The 17166-nt window shown below is 50.0% G+C and overlaps 5 protein-coding genes across 5 annotated transcripts; 4 read left to right on the top strand and 1 right to left on the bottom strand.

Annotated features, from left to right (window-relative positions):
• Positions 1-1197: 1197 nt before the first annotated feature.
• On the top strand, positions 1198-1683 carry Z518_09202 (uncharacterized protein; the record flags this gene model as incomplete). The annotated part of the gene is made up of 1 exon (XM_013413158.1): positions 1198-1683. The coding sequence occupies one exon, from the start codon at positions 1198-1200 to the stop codon at positions 1681-1683; it is 486 nt and encodes a 161-aa protein (XP_013268612.1).
• Positions 1684-2789: 1106 nt separating this feature from the next.
• Positions 2790-6429, top strand: Z518_09203 (uncharacterized protein; the record flags this gene model as incomplete). Its single annotated transcript, XM_013413159.1, has 2 exons — positions 2790-5933; positions 5992-6429. 2 exons carry the CDS (start codon positions 2790-2792, stop codon positions 6427-6429), a joined length of 3582 nt encoding a protein of 1193 aa, XP_013268613.1.
• A 1334-nt stretch (positions 6430-7763) lies between these two features.
• Z518_09204 (uncharacterized protein) lies at positions 7764-8936 on the bottom strand (the record flags this gene model as incomplete). Its single annotated transcript, XM_013413160.1, has 1 exon — positions 7764-8936. The coding sequence occupies one exon, from the start codon at positions 8934-8936 to the stop codon at positions 7764-7766; it is 1173 nt and encodes a 390-aa protein (XP_013268614.1).
• A 761-nt stretch (positions 8937-9697) lies between these two features.
• On the top strand, positions 9698-12381 carry Z518_09205 (uncharacterized protein; the record flags this gene model as incomplete). The annotated part of the gene is made up of 2 exons (XM_013413161.1): positions 9698-10008; positions 10062-12381. 2 exons carry the CDS (start codon positions 9698-9700, stop codon positions 12379-12381), a joined length of 2631 nt encoding a protein of 876 aa, XP_013268615.1.
• A 1436-nt stretch (positions 12382-13817) lies between these two features.
• On the top strand, positions 13818-17030 carry Z518_09206 (uncharacterized protein; the record flags this gene model as incomplete). The annotated part of the gene is made up of 1 exon (XM_013413162.1): positions 13818-17030. One exon carries the CDS (start codon positions 13818-13820, stop codon positions 17028-17030), a length of 3213 nt encoding a protein of 1070 aa, XP_013268616.1.
• Positions 17031-17166: the final 136 nt, after the last annotated feature.

The raw sequence follows: 17166 nt of genomic DNA on the forward strand, positions 1-17166 counted from the left end.
GCTCATTCTGTCTTGCCGTAATCGACCGACAGGAAGCTTATTAGCTGTGGTGTACCTACCTTTCCGACAAACCACGTGGAGCAAAAAAAGCTAATGGGCGCAATCAATTGGATGGACTGTGCTTGACTGTGAAAACCTCGGAATCACCTCATCAGGAGAGGAGGGTTACTAAATACGTAGAAGTGGTTCGACGTGGCAAGTCCCTATGCTGCTTGTTACGCAATATATGTAAGTTGATTACGTGTGTGACAGCGCCCAATGGCTCGTGTAAGGTGGCGGAGAAAAAAAGACATTACAAGGGCTAGTAAAAGTGCCTTGTATTAATACGAGGCTAGTATTTTATTACTCTTGGCTGAGTCATCTGCTTCGACGCTCACGTGAGGAGCCGTGCATCCCAGGTCAAGGCAAACCATTTCACTGGCCTCAGATTACATGGCGCGACGGTATCAGAGCAAGTTGTGGTTCATTAGGAGAACTGTCAGTCAGGTAGTGAAGGGGGAAGGAAATGAGAGCAGCAGGCGGGAATCAGGGGCAATGAATACTCTTGCTTGTCGCAGAACGAGGCATATGATTAGGTCCATGGCGTGGGCATTGCATCTGCGTGATACACCTGCAACATCCATAGAAACATGTTGAGCCTTGCATATTCGCCCAGATCCTAGAAAGTTGAATGGTTTCGTACCGAATCTTCAAAGGCGGCGTGACTTTTTCTCTTAGATAGAGTCTTGGCAGGTTCAGTCATAAAAAGTGGTGTTACTTTTGACCACCTCCTTTTCTCCTGTCTTCCACCGCCTTGGAACAACTCGAATGGCTCCAACGTATTCATTCAGCCTTATTTCCGTCATCTGACTCTTCGGTGGTGATATCTCGAACCTCAATATTCTGAGGAATATCTGTATCCGCCCCCTTGTTCGACTCGTGAACACCTTCACTTAGCTAATATGGAACATTCGAGCTGAGCGGAGTTCTACACAGAATCAACCAGAACCAGTCGATCAAGGTAGGTCGGCTCGAGCAGGGGGGCCGAAGGGGGTTAAGTATTTATGAATACCCGTTCGCTTCTGCCATCTCTTTTTATTCGATCAAGCTTTTAGTCTCCACAAATCCGATACCATTGCAACGCACACCACTGAGCATCGTCGGCAACGCCCGATTGAAAACTCGAATCAACACCAACGCAACCCAGAACATCCCAGAATGGCGACCCTCGAATGTCTTCGCCACCCCCACCATATCTCCCTGGTGGACACCCACTCTCTCCGCGCAAAGTTCAACCATGCAGGAGATGCTTATTATAACATCGATGGCATGCCCTCACACCACGGAGTGATGGCCCCCAAATTCGATGTTTATGAAATGCCAAGTGAAGAATGGCTCATTGTGGGCGACGTTCCAGGTCTCACAACGGAAGGTGCTGAGATTGAATGGCTTGAGGAATCTACCGTCTTCATTCGTGGAAAACTCAACAGCTCGACCATGACAACTTTGACCGAGACAGAGGGATTGGGCCTAATCAACCCAGCAATACTGAAGCCTCTTCATAAGGAAAGGCATGAGGGCTCCTTTGAACGCTCGGTCACACTCCCTGGAAAGGCAGATATCAAAGGTGCAAAGGTTATGGTAAAGAACGGTGTGATCTTTGTTAGGATCCCGAAGAAAGTGGAAACGACAGCAACGGAGTAGAAGAGAGGGATATTGATACATGCCAAGGAATCGGGAGGGAGAGAGATGGAAACAGACCACTTGCTCTCGGGAATGGGCTCTATGAACCCGAATAATGAGCCGGTAGAGATGCCAACGGTGTCTACCTAATGATAATGATTTCCTGCGTCTCCACTATCGGGCAATAAATACTCTAAGCTCCCAGCAAGACCGCTGCAACAGCAACACAATCTCTCATTTCCTTTGTCCCACCACTGATGTCTCTCTTGTTTCATTCTGCTGCCATGAAAGCAAACCAGGGGAATGCCCTGCCGACCGTTGCAGGCTGACCAGAATCAGGCCTCAAAGGCAGATGCAACGGTGCCCAATAGATGCCCATGGGGTGATAGGCGGGAGAATTTAGACGATCGGCGGTGCTAATACTGGAGCTAGCACCAAGAAGGACAGGCGGCACTTAGCGGCCCCTAGCGGCTGTTAACAGTACTCGTGCCAGCAATTCTGCTAATTATGGGCAAGTCTGCTCATCTGACAACGTTCAAGCCACCCAGGGCCACGGTATTGTCCTTCCAATCTTCATCACACCGTCTTCATCCATTGTCGGCAGGGCCGTCTTACCATTGTCAACTTCGTTCTCACTCGTCTCCTCGCTGATTATTCTCTCTCTCTCACACACAAATCCTACTCCCTCTCCTAGCTGTACCTGTCGGCTCTTGCCCCCGACCGACTCGCCTCAGTCGCCCGTCGCGTTGCCGTGCATGGAATCTCGTCAGGCACCGTCTGAGAAGACCTCGGAATTATTGCAATCATTGCGCCGCTAGGCTACCTTGATTTTGAAATCCCGGAGCTGACCTGCAACGTTGACCGAACCTCCAAATCACCACGCCTAACACCTTCCTCGTCTCATTGTCCTGTCCCTCTGAAGTCGTGTGCTACATGGATGGTGTCTGTCCCCGCAAAAGAGAGGTCTGACGCTTTCGCACCAAAAAAGAAACCTTCAAAACTCATCGATCACAAAACTGCGTTTGGAATTAGGCGCCAACATTGAGTGAAAGAGAGCCGATGGTGACGAATGGTTACCTAGCTATTTCACACACGTACATGCAACGCACCCTGATCAAGGATTGAAGATGGCGACTCCGCTAGATGAGCTGCGTCAGGGAAACCCTGGAACAACAAGATACATCATTGGCGCTTCTCGAAACCAAAATCAGAACGAGCCCAGCCAGCAGACATCGTCAATGGGTCAATTCAATCAATACGGACAACCAAATCAGGCGAATGGGAACTCGAATGATGCACAATATGACAGTGATGCCAGATATTCCACGGATAGTCGAACTGGGAGAAAGAGATCGCTTGGCGGTCCGGGCGCGAGCGAGAGGAGCAGATCAAGAACAAATGGCAGTACGGGCAAGTCATCAAATACCGCGGTCCGGACCTGTAAAAAGTGCGGCGAGGCATTGACAGGTCAATTTGTTCGCGCGCTGGGTGGGACATATCATTTGGACTGCTTCAAATGCGCGGATTGTGGACAAATCGTTGCCTCTAAGTTCTTCCCTGTCGATGCTGAAGATGGATCCGGACAATTTCCGCTCTGCGAAACAGACTACTTTCGGCGCCTGGATCTGTTGTGCTTTGAATGTGGTGGTGCTCTGCGTGGGTCGTATATCACAGCACTTGATCGCAAATACCATATCGAGCACTTTACTTGTTCAGTCTGTCCAACCGTGTTTGGAGCGCAAGACAGCTACTATGAGCATGATGGAAAAGTTTATTGTCACTATCACTATTCGACACAATTTGCACAGCGGTGCAATGGGTGTCAGACTGCTATTCTGAAACAATTTGTCGAGATCTTTCGCAATGGACAAAATCAACATTGGCATCCTGAATGCTACATGATTCACAAGTTCTGGAATGTCCGCCTGGCACAAAGTGGTCAAGAAGCGGACAAGAAAGACGTCAATGCGCCTGTCACAGAGGATGAGCGGGAACAAGTCAAAGAAGATGAAGAGAAAATGGAGGATAAAGTCTACCGCATCTGGAGTACCCTCTCTACTTTTGAAGAGTCATCCGCTTCTTGCATCTCTGATATGCTTCTGCATGTTAGCAATGGCGTTTATGTCGACGGAGTCATTGTTGCCCGGAAATTCATCTGGCATGTCGACATTCTCTTTGGAGCGATCGATTCTCTTGCAGCTTTGGTTGTCAATGCTGGACTCAGGGAACTTGCCTATGGTCGAGAAGCGAAACTTCTTTGCAAGAAAGTGGTGGCTTTTTTCACACTGCTCTCCAAAACTCAAGAAACAGGCGTCCGCAAACTTGGAGTTACTCAAGAGCTCTTGTCTTTGGTTACTGGTCTGGCCCACTATCTAAAACTCCTTATTCGAATTGGTCTCCAAGGAGCCTTGAAACTGGAACGCGAACGAGGATCCCCCGAAGGCCTCCACGCCTTTTTGGATGAACTGGCCGACCTTGAGACCATCAAAGAGCAAGAGATGAAGTCACTTGATCTAACAGAAAGTGTGGCGGGGCTGGCAAGCCAGGAGTCCGATTGCTGCTCGTCATGTCTCGAACCCATCGACGACGAATGCGTTATGATCTATGGTCGGCGCTGGCACGCAAAGCCACCCCATCTTACCTGCAGTGTCTGCCAACGGGATTTGACCAATATCCTCTCCGATGCGGTTTACAGCGAAAGGGAAGAGAAGGTTTACTGTGTTGACCATTCTAGACGAGTGCCAGATACGGTCGCAGGGTTCTCACACGTCACGAAACTACAGCAATATGTCTTTCTTCTCCGCGTGGCGTTGGCCAGATTGCTGGAAGTCCTCAAGTCTGGCGGTACTTTGCCACACACTTCGGATGATCCAAATCTGACACCGTACAACACTACCGAAGGTCATCGTGTCTCGCCGACGGGTGAACAAATCAACCCACATCAGAAGATGGGATCACGATCGCGATCTTATGCTGGTGCCTCCAGTCAACAGGAGTCTTCGCTGGAGCAAACGGTTGGTGAAATGAAGCGACTTAGATCCACCCGAAATGAACGTACTCTCTCTACAACCTTCCGAAAGGCTCGTGAGTCGAAGGTTCTTTACGGACCAACAGGTGTACGCCCAGGATCTGCAGGCGCAGATGACCAGGATGGCAGGAACCGTGGTGGGTTTCAGATCGTTGAAGAGCGAGATCTCGATGGTAAAATGCGACCAGAGTTGACTTTTGGCAACCAAGATGGCCTCACCCTTGACGATATTCCGAGAATTGTTGCTGCTGAGCAAGCGAAAGAGCAAAGACCCAATGCATTTCGACATGCCGGTACCAACCTCATTGGACGCCGAGGCAATGAACCCAGATTGGTTAATGGCCATCAACGGGGCACCTCTGGTGGCAATGACCTCTTGTCGGGCGAACCCAATCCTCTTCGCACCAAACGATACTTTTCGGAGCTGTCTGCTCTTGAATATTTCATTGTTCGACATGTCGCGGTTCTCTCGATGCAACCTCTCTTGGAAGGTGAATACACTCTCGAAGATTTACTGGGCTTGATCGAAACGAGAAAGCAAACTTTCTGGGGCAAGGTCAGTCGGGCACTTCGCAACGACGGAAAGACCAAGAAGAAAGGTATCTTTGGCGTCCCCTTGGAGACACTCGTCGAACGCGAAGGTGCTGAGTCCACCAATGGTGTTGGTCCTGGTGCCTTGAGAGTTCCGGCCATCGTCGATGACTGTGTCTCGGCCATGAAGCAAATGGACATGTCTGTCGAAGGAGTCTTCCGAAAGAACGGCAATATCAAACGACTTAAAGAAGCGACTGAAATGATCGACGCCAATCAAACACCGGACCTCAGTCGCGAAAACCCTGTTCAAATCGCCGCCTTGCTCAAGAAATTCTTAAGAGACATGCCAGATCCGTTGTTGACCTTCAAACTGCAAAAGCTATTCATCATATCTCAAAAGATCAGCGACGAAGAGCGCCGAAGAAGAGTCCTTCACCTCACGTGTTGCTTGATGCCGAAGAGTCACCGGGATACCATGGAGGTTTTGTTCTCTTTCCTCAAATGGACAGCGTCATTTTCGCAGGTCGATGAAGAATCAGGAAGCAAGATGGACATACACAATTTGGCGACTGTCATGGCACCAAACATTCTGTATGCGAAGGAGAAGACACAGAATGCCAGACAACCTCAAGTGCCACAAGTCGACGACAGCTTCCTTGCAATTGAAGCGGTCAATACCTTGATCGAGTACAATGACTACTTTTGCCAGGTAAGAATTAAAAGCATTTCCGTCAGTTCTCCCAGACATTACATATTGACGAATGCAGGTCCCCGAAGATTTGCAGTCGATTCTCATCGATACTAGCCTCCATGTCGGATCTGCAGAGCTTACCACGAAGGAAATTCTATCGAGATATGGTCACATTGCAAAAGGTCAAGTGCAGAAGCAATCAGTGCAGGCACCTGATGCTCCTGCTCGTAGCCCAGTCTCTGCTTCGAACTCGATTGGCCCTGTTGCAACACGTGTTGATGTCGACCCATACCAAGCCACTGCGTGGCAAAAGCAGAGTTCCGTCAGACCTGTGCAAAATATGGCTTCATCTATCTCTGCTCCAACGAACGAATTTGCCTTCAGCGCTCCAAACAGTCCATATGCTCGAAACCGAGCAGGGAGTTCCGGCAGCGCAGGCAGCCATACCGGTACCCCATCTGGACGACAAAGTTATCAACTAAAACCGGCCGGTCAAATGGGAGTTACAGGTTGACCAAGCATTTCTTCAACGAAAACAATCTTCAGCATATTGTGGTGTTTTTGTCCTCATTTGCTTACGATGGGGGTATCTCAGGAACAACCCGATGTGCTTTGAAGCTGGAAACACAAAAAGTGGATCATGAAAATGGTCGCTTACACAATTTCAACGAAGCTGACGACAACCAAACTATTTTCTTTTGTTCATGTATCAAAGAGCTTGAATGGATCAGGTTCTTTTTTTTTTTTTTTTTTTTCAATTGCATTCAAACTAGCATATGCAGGGCTTTTTGCGACCTCGAATTCAATTCTTCGAAATGCTATGATCAGTTTACACAGACAGCTTTACGCTTCCTGCTTTCATCATCTGGCTCCGGCGAGTTACCTTTCTTCACGCCATGCGGATTTTGCGTTTGTAAAGCAAATTCGTGTTTTTCCTCCTCCGTGTTGTCTCTGTACGCACGATACTTCTTTCTACGCTCCTCGGATCCAGATCCACACCACTTCAGTTGGAATGTGGTCGGCCGACGTAGCGTATCGTTTATGGGGGTTGAATAATTGGTTCAGGATTTGGGAGCAAGGTTGGTATTGGCGTCGGGATCGAAAGGGGCGAGAGTTACATATACTCCGGGCTACGGCGGTTTCGGGCTTGAAGAAAGAGCATTGGATAAGCGAACTGTCTCAACAATGGCCAATCGAGTTATTTGCGATGTGACGGATTATAGTCGCAGAGAGAAACAAATCAAGCAGAACGGACAAGGACGAACGGAAATTGGCGACCGATCACGGCGTTTTCATGCTCTATTCAGAGCAACGAATGGATGCGCGGGGAGGAGAGAACCACTCATCGTATACGTCGTCTCGTGCGTCATTAGCTGCCGACCGAAAAGAGATACGGAAAGGAAACACAGGAGCCAGTCGAGTTGGAATCTATCTGTACTCTTCCATGTTTTCTTTTTCTTTTTTCTTTTTTTTTTTTTTTTTTCCCTTCACCTTCTTGGGCTAGGCTGGGCTGGGCTTGAACTTGAAATTGGAATTGGAACTGGAAAGGAATTAAAAACTTGAATGGGAGCTGAGCAGGGTGGAGCAAAGGACAGCAATGCAGACCGGAACAAGCAGAGAAGGTCAACGCAAATATGCGTGCTATGCATGTAGCCAAGGAGCACTAATACTACTGCGAAAATGGCCTCGCCTCTTCTTTTTCTTCTACCAAGCTACTGCAATGCTTGCTAGCTTGCCAGTCTATGTCTGTGTCAGAAGTCAGAAAGGAAAATCAACTCAGATGACAGATAGCTACCTAGATACTAGTAGCTGGTCAAGCTAGTCAGGCTGGTCGAGCTAGAGATCAATTCAATGACCGTTGAATCTACGTCTTTTGCTGCTCCTGCCATTGGTCTCTAGGATCTTGTCCATAACTCTACCTAACCGCTCCACCGCGTCGTCTGTGATCTGATAGTGCACGACCAAGCGGCCACCGCGGGCTTTCAGGCCCTCGCTGGCAGCGAGCTCCGCGAATTGATCGGCGCTATACCCTTCGTGCGCCAGGTCGAGCCAGACCATGTTGGTCTCGACGGGGTTCGACAACTGGCCGCCTTTGCTCGTCCAGAGGTCCGCAACCTTGCGAGCGCGCGCATGACTGGCACGCAGCTGGCCGCCTTCTCCTCGCGGCCCTTTGCCAAAGCCCTCGTCGACAGCGACGCGTGCTGCAGCCGAGATGACGCCCGCCTGCCTTGTTCCGCCTCCGATCATCTTTCGGATCCGTCGGGCGTGGGCGATGAAGGATTTTGAGCCCACGATGATGCTCCCGATTGGTGCGCCGAGGCCTTTCGAGAAACACATACTCACGCTGTCGAAGCAGGTGGTGAACTCGGGGAGACTGCCTGCGTCCGCGGAGACGGCTTCCCAGATTCGCGCTCCGTCCAGGTGCATCTTGATGCCGTGCAGGCGGGCAAAGGCGGAGATTTGGCGCACTTCGTCCAGTGGCATAATCATGCCGTCGAGCGTATTTTCAAGCGAGATGACGCGGGTCGGGCACGCGTGCACGTCGTCGGAGACGATGACGTGCTTCTTCACGTCCTCGAGAGTCAGGTGGTGGCCGTTCGATGGGCGGACAGGGATCAGCATGGCGTTGGAAAGTGAGGAGGCGCCTCCGGCTTCATATTGGATGACATGCGAGCGATAGTCGCAGAGGACAGAGTGTGGTGGTTGTATCAAATGAGTTCGGAGTGAGACCTGGTTGCCCATCGTGCCGGACATGACGAGTAGGCCGGCATCGTGGCCAGAGAGGGAGGCGATGGATGCTTCGAGATCGTTGGTCGTGGGATCTTCGCGAAAGACGTCGTCGAGGAGTGTCGTGTTGACGATGGCTTCGAGCATTGATGCTGTGGGCGTGGTCATCACGTCGCTGCGGAAGTCATAGGCTGCCGGGCCCGGTTGCTGCCAGGCATTGGCTTTTTGGTGTGATACTGATGGGGCTGTAGCGGTGCCGTTTGTAGAGCCAGCGTCGACCGACGAGGAGGTCATCGTTCTGCTATTGCTACCAATGGCGGGGTATGTGAAAGATAATACTTTTGCTCGATTGACAGGAAAAATCGATGAGGTATATGAGGTGGTTTTGCATCCACTGGTTTTGATTGCTGCTACTATCCTGTATCTAAGTACAAGCATTGCTGGGTATGGTAGCATAACAGGAATGTAGAAGCTAGAGAAGACGTGCTATCGACCCCCATACTGTCGAAAGGTGTATGTAGAAAATCAGTGTGGATCGGTGATGTGCGATAGTCCAGTGGCACAGCTAATAGTTAGTGGTAGTTTGTGCGTACGAATTTGTACGTACACTCGACAAGGGTAACTTTCGTTAGCAGGGAGCTATATCACGTGGCTATCGGCAGCCTATCGTTATAGGGTCAATAGGCTTTGCCTTTAACTAATTTCTAGGGATTATTTACCTATAACTGTACCCATCGTTCTCTTACTTAGGCAGCACCAATAATTAAGATTTTGGGGGCCACTTGGCTAGGCTTCAGCTATCGGCGCCTGGAACTACAGGACCAGATCACGTGCTACTTGTGCAGAGCTAACGAAAGTTCCAAGACGCGTCCGAGGCAAAAACGCAGGGGGTTCGGTCAATATTCAACCACGCGTCTTAGTCCAGTCCCGGTTCGCGGTTGGACTTGACTTTCTGGCCCTGAGCGCATTTTGAGTCGCGGAGGAAACAATCAACAGAATGTCCTATCTTGCCCATTCATACACTCACACAATCCAACGTACATAATTCATCCGGAATGGCGTCGTCCTCACGGCGAGCGTCCCAGATTCCTTCATCCACTGTCTATCTGCACTGTTCTCAATGCAACAGTCAAATTGGCATTTTCGAAAATGAATGGACCCGCTTGACCTCCTCCTACGTCCTTTCTGTACATCCAGGCACACATTTCGGGACCGAAGTCGCCCACAAAACCAAAGTCGTACCGGAAGGCGTATCACAGCGAGCGGTCGAAGGATGTACCTTAGCAGAGGTCTTCTGCAAGAAATGCTCTGCGGCGGTGGGCCAGTATTGCAAAGCCACTGCGACGTCCGCACAGAGGGCTTTGGTGTAAGCATCCCTTTTGGGACAAAGACGACAAGTCGACCGCTGATTCTCTACAGTGACCAGTATCTTTACAAACTGTCAAAGACATACCTGAAGGACTCCGAGACGAGCGATCTTGTAGACCCTGTATTCGGCTTCGGAGGGGATTTTATGCGGCCTGGTCCCAGACCCAGCACAATTCCTCGCCCAAGTCTTTCTGCTGGTTCTAGGTGGTCGCAGACTCCTCTACACACCAACGAGATACCTTCCTATCTCCAGTCGCTCGCCGCATCGCAACTTCATACCAATGCGCCTACCCCATTGCCTAGTGCAGGCTATGCTGAACCCCAGGACCCAGTTTGGCTGAAAATCAAATCTCAGGAAAAGAAGATCGCTGCACAGGAGGAAAGGATACAACAGCAAGAGATCCAAATAAAACTTGTCGCTTCTCTTCTTGGTGCTTTTCAGCAGACTTTGGATGATGTGAAGAGTTCCATCCGTGAGTTGAAATCTCAGAATGCAGCGTCTCGTTTCGAGCCTGGAGGTCAGAATGACTTTGTCGGCAGCTTGGAGTCTATGGTCGAGGGAATGAGAAATGCACAATCAAGTGACCGCGAATGTCAAGAACTTCGCGCTGAAAACGCCGCTATGAAAGCCAGACTTGAGAGTGTTGCTTCAGCCGTGAGTATATCGGCAGGAGACTTCCCCCAAATTGGCGGGACTGCCTCCGACGCAAAGAGCTCGAATGTGCTGGGCAAACGCAAGCGAAACACAAGTCTTTCTAGGTCAGGCGCCACTCAGCCGCCCCCGATAGGTGGTCGAAATGGATTTCAGTTGGGCCAAAATAAGTCTTTGACACAGATCCCAACTCCGCAGTCTAGCCATACTTCCGACCAGGATGCATCCACTACTTCAAGAAACGTGTCGCCTGAGGAACACCGCGGAACTCTGTCGCAGGAAGACTGGCAATGCAGCAATGGGCCTCCAGAACAAGATGGAGGGTCCACCGGCGAAGCAACCTCCACGCTTGAGCAGCATCGTGACTGGGACCGAATCAAGAGAAATAATCCCGCTCCTTCTTTGACGGGCAGACTCTCCCAAGTTTCAGCTTCTGAATTGGTCAGATCATTGTTGCAGGGACCATCCAATCCGATCGGCCAGGAAAAATTAGTACCACGAGGATCAACCCAGGATGATGACAATCAAAATTTGTCATTTGATGATACGACACGAACATTTCCAGACAAGACACCACCGCAAGAGACCAATGCCAAGGCTCCTCTCAGGACTGAGCCCGAACATGTCATCGGCAATCAAAAGGGTATGCATATGGAAGTGGATTTGGCGGCAGCTTCAGGATTGCGTCGGTCAATGGGTGACAATGTCGAATTCAGCGATGACGACTACGGAGATACACCTAACACATACGACAACGAAAGACATCGACAAGGTCCAAATCTAACGCAACCCACATGGCCGTCTGTGGTGGAACAAGCTTCTCATCGATCAGCCCCAAACAAGAGATATCGCTCGAACACTAATGGTACTTCAAGTAGATTCACTGATTTTGAAAGGGGTAATCGAAGTGCCCCCGAGCCGGCGGGAATACCACGGACTTTATCTCGTCACCAATTGAGCTCTAGAGACAGTTTCAGAATCTCGACTCCCGCTCTCATGGAGGAACAGATGCGCCATCCCGATAAGTCGAAGAATAGTGGACAAACCAATTTGAAACTCTTGAACAACGAGCTAATCGAGCTTGGTCTGGAGGAGTGGGTCAACAGGGACAAGAATTGCCCCGAATACCGCAAAGCTGTGGACGAAGCGAGAGCCCGTAAACGAGAGAGCAACAAGGTGTTGGCTTTGGCTCTTTCTAGAACACGTACGTCATCTAGAGGTGTTGATGGTGAACGCACAGATCTCCTCGACGAGGCATTCCAAGCGGCCAATAAAGCCTACGTGGGAATCAGCAATGAACAGGTTGGAACGAGTCAAGAGGTTGGGGATGTGGGGCAGACTGACTCGACTGAGGTGATTGAGATGACCGAGAGGGCTGACAAGGCTCAGAAGACTCGGGACATCGAAAGGGCTCAGAAAGCTCAGAAAGCTCAGAGTACCAAGAAAGCTGGGAAGAATCAGAAGGCCCGAAACACCAAGGAGACTGAGGAAGCTCAAAATACGGAGAAGATTGAGGAGGCCGAGAAGATGAAGAAGGTACAAGAGGCGCCAAAGGCCCAGGAGACTCAGAATGTCGAAGCTCACAACACCGAGGAGAGCGAGAAGGCTCGGGAAGCAGCACTAGAAACTAGACGAAAGTTGACTCGTCGGCAACAACGTGAAGAAGATATTCGGAGACGAGATCAACTCGCAAAGGACGCCATGGACATGGATGACTAGGTTGAGAAGCAAGAAAAATGGCAACTGTGCAGATTCGCCAGTCTGTTGTGTATTGAGTCCAAGGACGAACTTTTATTGAATTGGTGGACATGGTCGTTGAATACCGACTTCTCTTAGCGCCGCATATTATGGTAATGATGATTGGGTAGGAATAAGTCACGGTTGCCCTTGGTATCTTCACATAATAGCTCGCTCGTCTAGTAACCGAACAAATGGAGATTTTCCATCCATTGGTGCTCATTTTCAGGCTCCAAATAGCGCTACTTTAGCCAGGAACGGGGACTTGAAGCCGGCATACCCGGTAGGCTCCAGGCTGCTCAGTAGCCATTGCCGTAGCTCTTGGCCCCGAGCGGCCGCTTGAGGTCTGCGAGCCTGCGGCTGCAGGGGCTTTGCGTGTTGGGGTGGGAATTTCTTCGAGAGCCACGGGTGAATCTCGACTTCAATTCATCGTCTGCCGTTTTCCACGGTTCTCTTCCTCGCCGCCATTCCTGTATGTGTGGTGGATTTGATAGCGTTCTTGTTTTTCTCTGCATACCTACGTCCGTCCGCTAGTCTTGAACGGACATTATCTTGAAGAAGCACTTTGTGTTTTTGCAGCTGGTAAGGAACCTCGATCATCCTCTGCTGGAAAGAATAAGGCTGATTGCTGTTAGGACGTCTTTTGGGTAAACGTATGGACTTGTGCGATTGGTAGGCTATCATGCTGCTTCGATTGAATACTTCGATTGCCGTACTCTTCAGGGCACGGAAATTCAGACATGGAATACAAATGTTGAATGGCGAGTTTCCAAAAGCAAACAGAAGAGGTGGATTGATTTACATGGAGCATCACATGTCTAAGGAGCACTGGTGACTGAGGTCACCAGTGTGACAGCCTTGTGGTGGCCTGGAGGAGCCTCTTTGTTATAGAAGAGCCATTGGCGTTCACTCTGTTCACAAGGCTAACTCATACCATCATAGATTGTTTCCTCTTTGTGCACGCGAGGACGCAACACAAGGTATGTCCCTAAGACTCACGTCCTCTCTGAATCATATGAACATGAATTGTTGCCAGAGCACGGCCTGTCGAGGCTGAGGGCCATTTACACTTCACACGCCTTGTCTTCTGGTGATGGACTTGTGTTTTTTGAGATCTACTTCTTCGCCATGCCGTGGACAGGATGAACATCGCTAACAATGCCGAAGACAGCCAGTCTGGTTCTGGCGATGGCTCTGCGCCATCATCCTACTCAAATCGAACCGAAATAGGTCCCCAGGAGTACTATGAAACCCGACTAGATGATCTAAGCGCATTCATTCCAGTCAGTGATTACAACAGCGAGGGAGTGTCTACTGATATTCGTCCAGCGAGGTCGAGACTCTGAGAAGCTTCCGATACGACTCGCACCGTACGAGGCTGAAAAAAATTCTGGGAAGCGAGTGTCGATACTGTGATCATGGCCGATTACTCACAACCAACTCAGCCGTTAACTCAACCTGTCGAAGATCCTCGAAGAGTGGGAAAGAACCTCTCCAATGTTTCCGAGAATGACGCGACCGACGTGATTTGTTTACTCCATCCTACGTCACCAGCAGCGTTTGAAGCAGTGAAGGCCAATTTGTTGGTTGGTCAGGAACACATATTACAAAATGACGACTTGGAAGGAATCCGTGAAAACGACTTGCTCCTTCGACCGGAATACAATCAACCTCGGGATATCGCGCTGAGAATGTCGTCTCAAGTGAAGAGTCCCAAGGACGGGTTTCTATTCGGTCGCACTAAGTCAATGTGTGATGTGCTCTTGACGCCCTACGAAAGTGACAGTCTAGTCAGCAAGATCCACTTCAAGATCTTCGTGAACAGCCAGGGCAGTCTCATGCTACAAGATTTGTCGACTAATGGCACTATTATCGATGATGTCCACCTCAAAACTCGCGATCGTCGTGGGAAGGCACCACTCAAGCCAGCAACAAGAGTTCTCCGACATGGATCAATAATTTCCGTTCTTGGTGGTATGAACAAGGAAGAGATCAAATTGATGGTTCGGATACCTACCCGCGGAGATAATGAAGACGCCTATGAGGCAAACCTGAGAAGATATCTGGCTGCACGGGGTGACGTCGCCCAATTTGCATCCATGCGAGAAAGTTCGTACGGCAATCATTGGAATGGAGGCAGTCTGTACAATTTTGCCGGTCTGCTGGGAAAGGGAGCATTTGCCACTGTTTACAAGGTCCAAACCAAGAAATCGGGAGACATTTACGCGGCGAAGGAACTCGACAAACGTCGGTTTATCAAAAATGGTGTTCTGGACATGAAATTCGACAGTGAACTCAACATCATGAAGAATCTCAATCACCCCAATATTGTCAACTATGTGGACTGCCAAAACTATTCTCACTGGATCTACATTCTGATGGAGTATGTCCCATATGGCGAACTATCGCAAGAATTAGGGAAACAAGGGAAAATTGCGGAGCCCGACGTCCAACAAATTACCCGACAAATACTGCATGCCCTCGATTACCTCCATCGACGGAACATTACTCATCGCGATATCAAACCTGACAATATCTTGATTGCCTCTCGAGATCCTTTGATCGTCAAGCTCTCCGATTTCGGTTTATCCAAATGTGTCACGGATCAAGAAACGTTCCTCAAAACCTTTTGTGGTACACTCCTCTACTGCGCACCGGAAGTATACCCAGACTATGCAAGTTATGCTCAAGGATCCACGCCAAAGAGACGCCGATTAGGAGAACCAGCCATCAAACCTACGCCTTCTCCTTATGATCAATCAGTCGACACGTGGTCTTTTGGAGCGGTCATCTTCCATATGCTTTGTGGGAAGCCTCCAATTCATGGCAGAGGTGATGACCGTGGCGCGCAAATGCTGAACAACATTATGACCAAAGATGTTGACTTTGACCCGCTTAGACAGAGTGGAGTATCAAGTCATGCCATCGACTTTATTGGGAAACTTCTCAATAGAAATCCGGCCTTGCGTCCAAAAGAGCCCGAATGCTTGAAACATCGTTGGTTACGCGACGTGCCTGATCATTTCATCTATGAAGAATTTGAAGAGCCCGGCACTGCTGTTGGAGGTCGGCTTGATGTTGTCGATGATGTTGATGAAGATTTGTTAGATGAGGAGTTGATCAACAATCTCCAACAGTTGACTCAACCACCATCCTCCAGTCAAAGCCCCGATCGTCCGGTCAAGCGGGCAAGAACTGCTCCAGATATGCCACCACCAACGGGAGAGATCACTTATCCCACATTGCCCGAGCCGGGTGAGAGCATGTTGCCAATACCGAGACCGCCTTCCCAGCGACTTTTCGGTGAGATCTCCCAATCCGCGTTACGTAGCTCGGGGGTATTCGGCGGTGAACTGGCGCCAACCGCCTCGAGTGAAGTTCGCAACATCCGGAATCGTGTTGAACAGATCAGCGTGAATGATTTTGTGGATCGAGCAGCAATTACGAGTGCCGAAAGTGCAGACAACTCGGGACAACCCCTTCAGTACCCGACCATGCTTGAAGTACCACAGGCACAAGCTTGCTCAGCTGCGAGCCTCTTGGGGGCCGAAAAGCAAATCGATCAACTCAACATGGCTTCTTCGGAGGGTGATATATCGGACGCCGCAACTCCAGAAACCACCAATCCAGTGACGCCTCAAACTCGAGAGCTGTCCCCCTCCAGCTCTGTGAGCCACAGTGGAGGGACAGGAGTACGAGAGTCTGCTCCTCCAACCGAAGAGCCTGTTTTCACCCGTCGAATTGACCTGGATCTGATTTCGGACCCGGTCAACTTCGACGCTGAAATCGAAGCACGAAATACATCGAGAGCCACCAAACTTCGAGCCAAAGCCGACACATTCCATGGCAACTCCAACACAAGAACTCGAGTCCCTTCAACCGAACTGGCGGCCACCATAGATGCAAAGACGGGCCAAGTCGTAAAAAGCACTGGAGACATCGATCGGTTCGTTCACGTCCCTCGGGATCGAGAACACGTCGGGACGGCGTTGGGGACGGATTCTTCCACATCGACAACGGCAACACAATTCCTCAAACCTCCGAAGCGGTTTGGCAAACTCACGACTCTCCCAGGATCTTTTACCAACGTGACAATCAATCTCGAAGCACGATTCACATCCTGGGGTAGGGGGATCGACTGTACAAATCAACACCGCGATGTCAAAGACACGCGCATCCCCAAGTATGCGATGAAAATCACCTTCTGGGCCCCCGGGATGGAAGTCCACGTCGATCGAGGCGGTGATTGGACCGAACTCCCCGGCGTCCGCACAGTGCTGGCGACCTCAGCCAGTGGGTGTATCTGGGTCAATGGCGTGGAATTGCGCAAGGAATCACCAGCTGGTGACGCCGCGTTGTTCGGGAAACTGTACACGGGCGACATTATTACTATATACGATGACAAGAACGAGAATGGGGAATTCCTGAAACTTCGCGTTGAAATCACGTTTGGGGATAGTGCGAGGGCTCGACCGAAGAGTGAGGCAGGATTCATTGTGCAGGAGGAACGACATCATCATCAACGCATGAAGGAGCGGGAGAGTATGAGGTTGAGTAGGCTGGGAAATGGGAACGGAGATGATGAAAATGGTGAATCTGTTACACCTGCGACATTGTGTGTCGAAGGTTGAGAAGTCATGAGAAGGAAAGGAGCCAGCAGCAGAAAGTACAGGACGGATCCGATCGATATGCGCGATGAGGCCGCTGTGAGGAAAAACTATCTCTTTTGGAAATGGCAATGGCAGGCAACCAGAGGATATAAGTGAG

Source organism: Rhinocladiella mackenziei, assembly GCF_000835555.1.
Source record: "Rhinocladiella mackenziei CBS 650.93 unplaced genomic scaffold supercont1.7, whole genome shotgun sequence".
Taxonomy (NCBI): Eukaryota; Fungi; Ascomycota; class Eurotiomycetes; order Chaetothyriales; family Herpotrichiellaceae; genus Rhinocladiella; species Rhinocladiella mackenziei.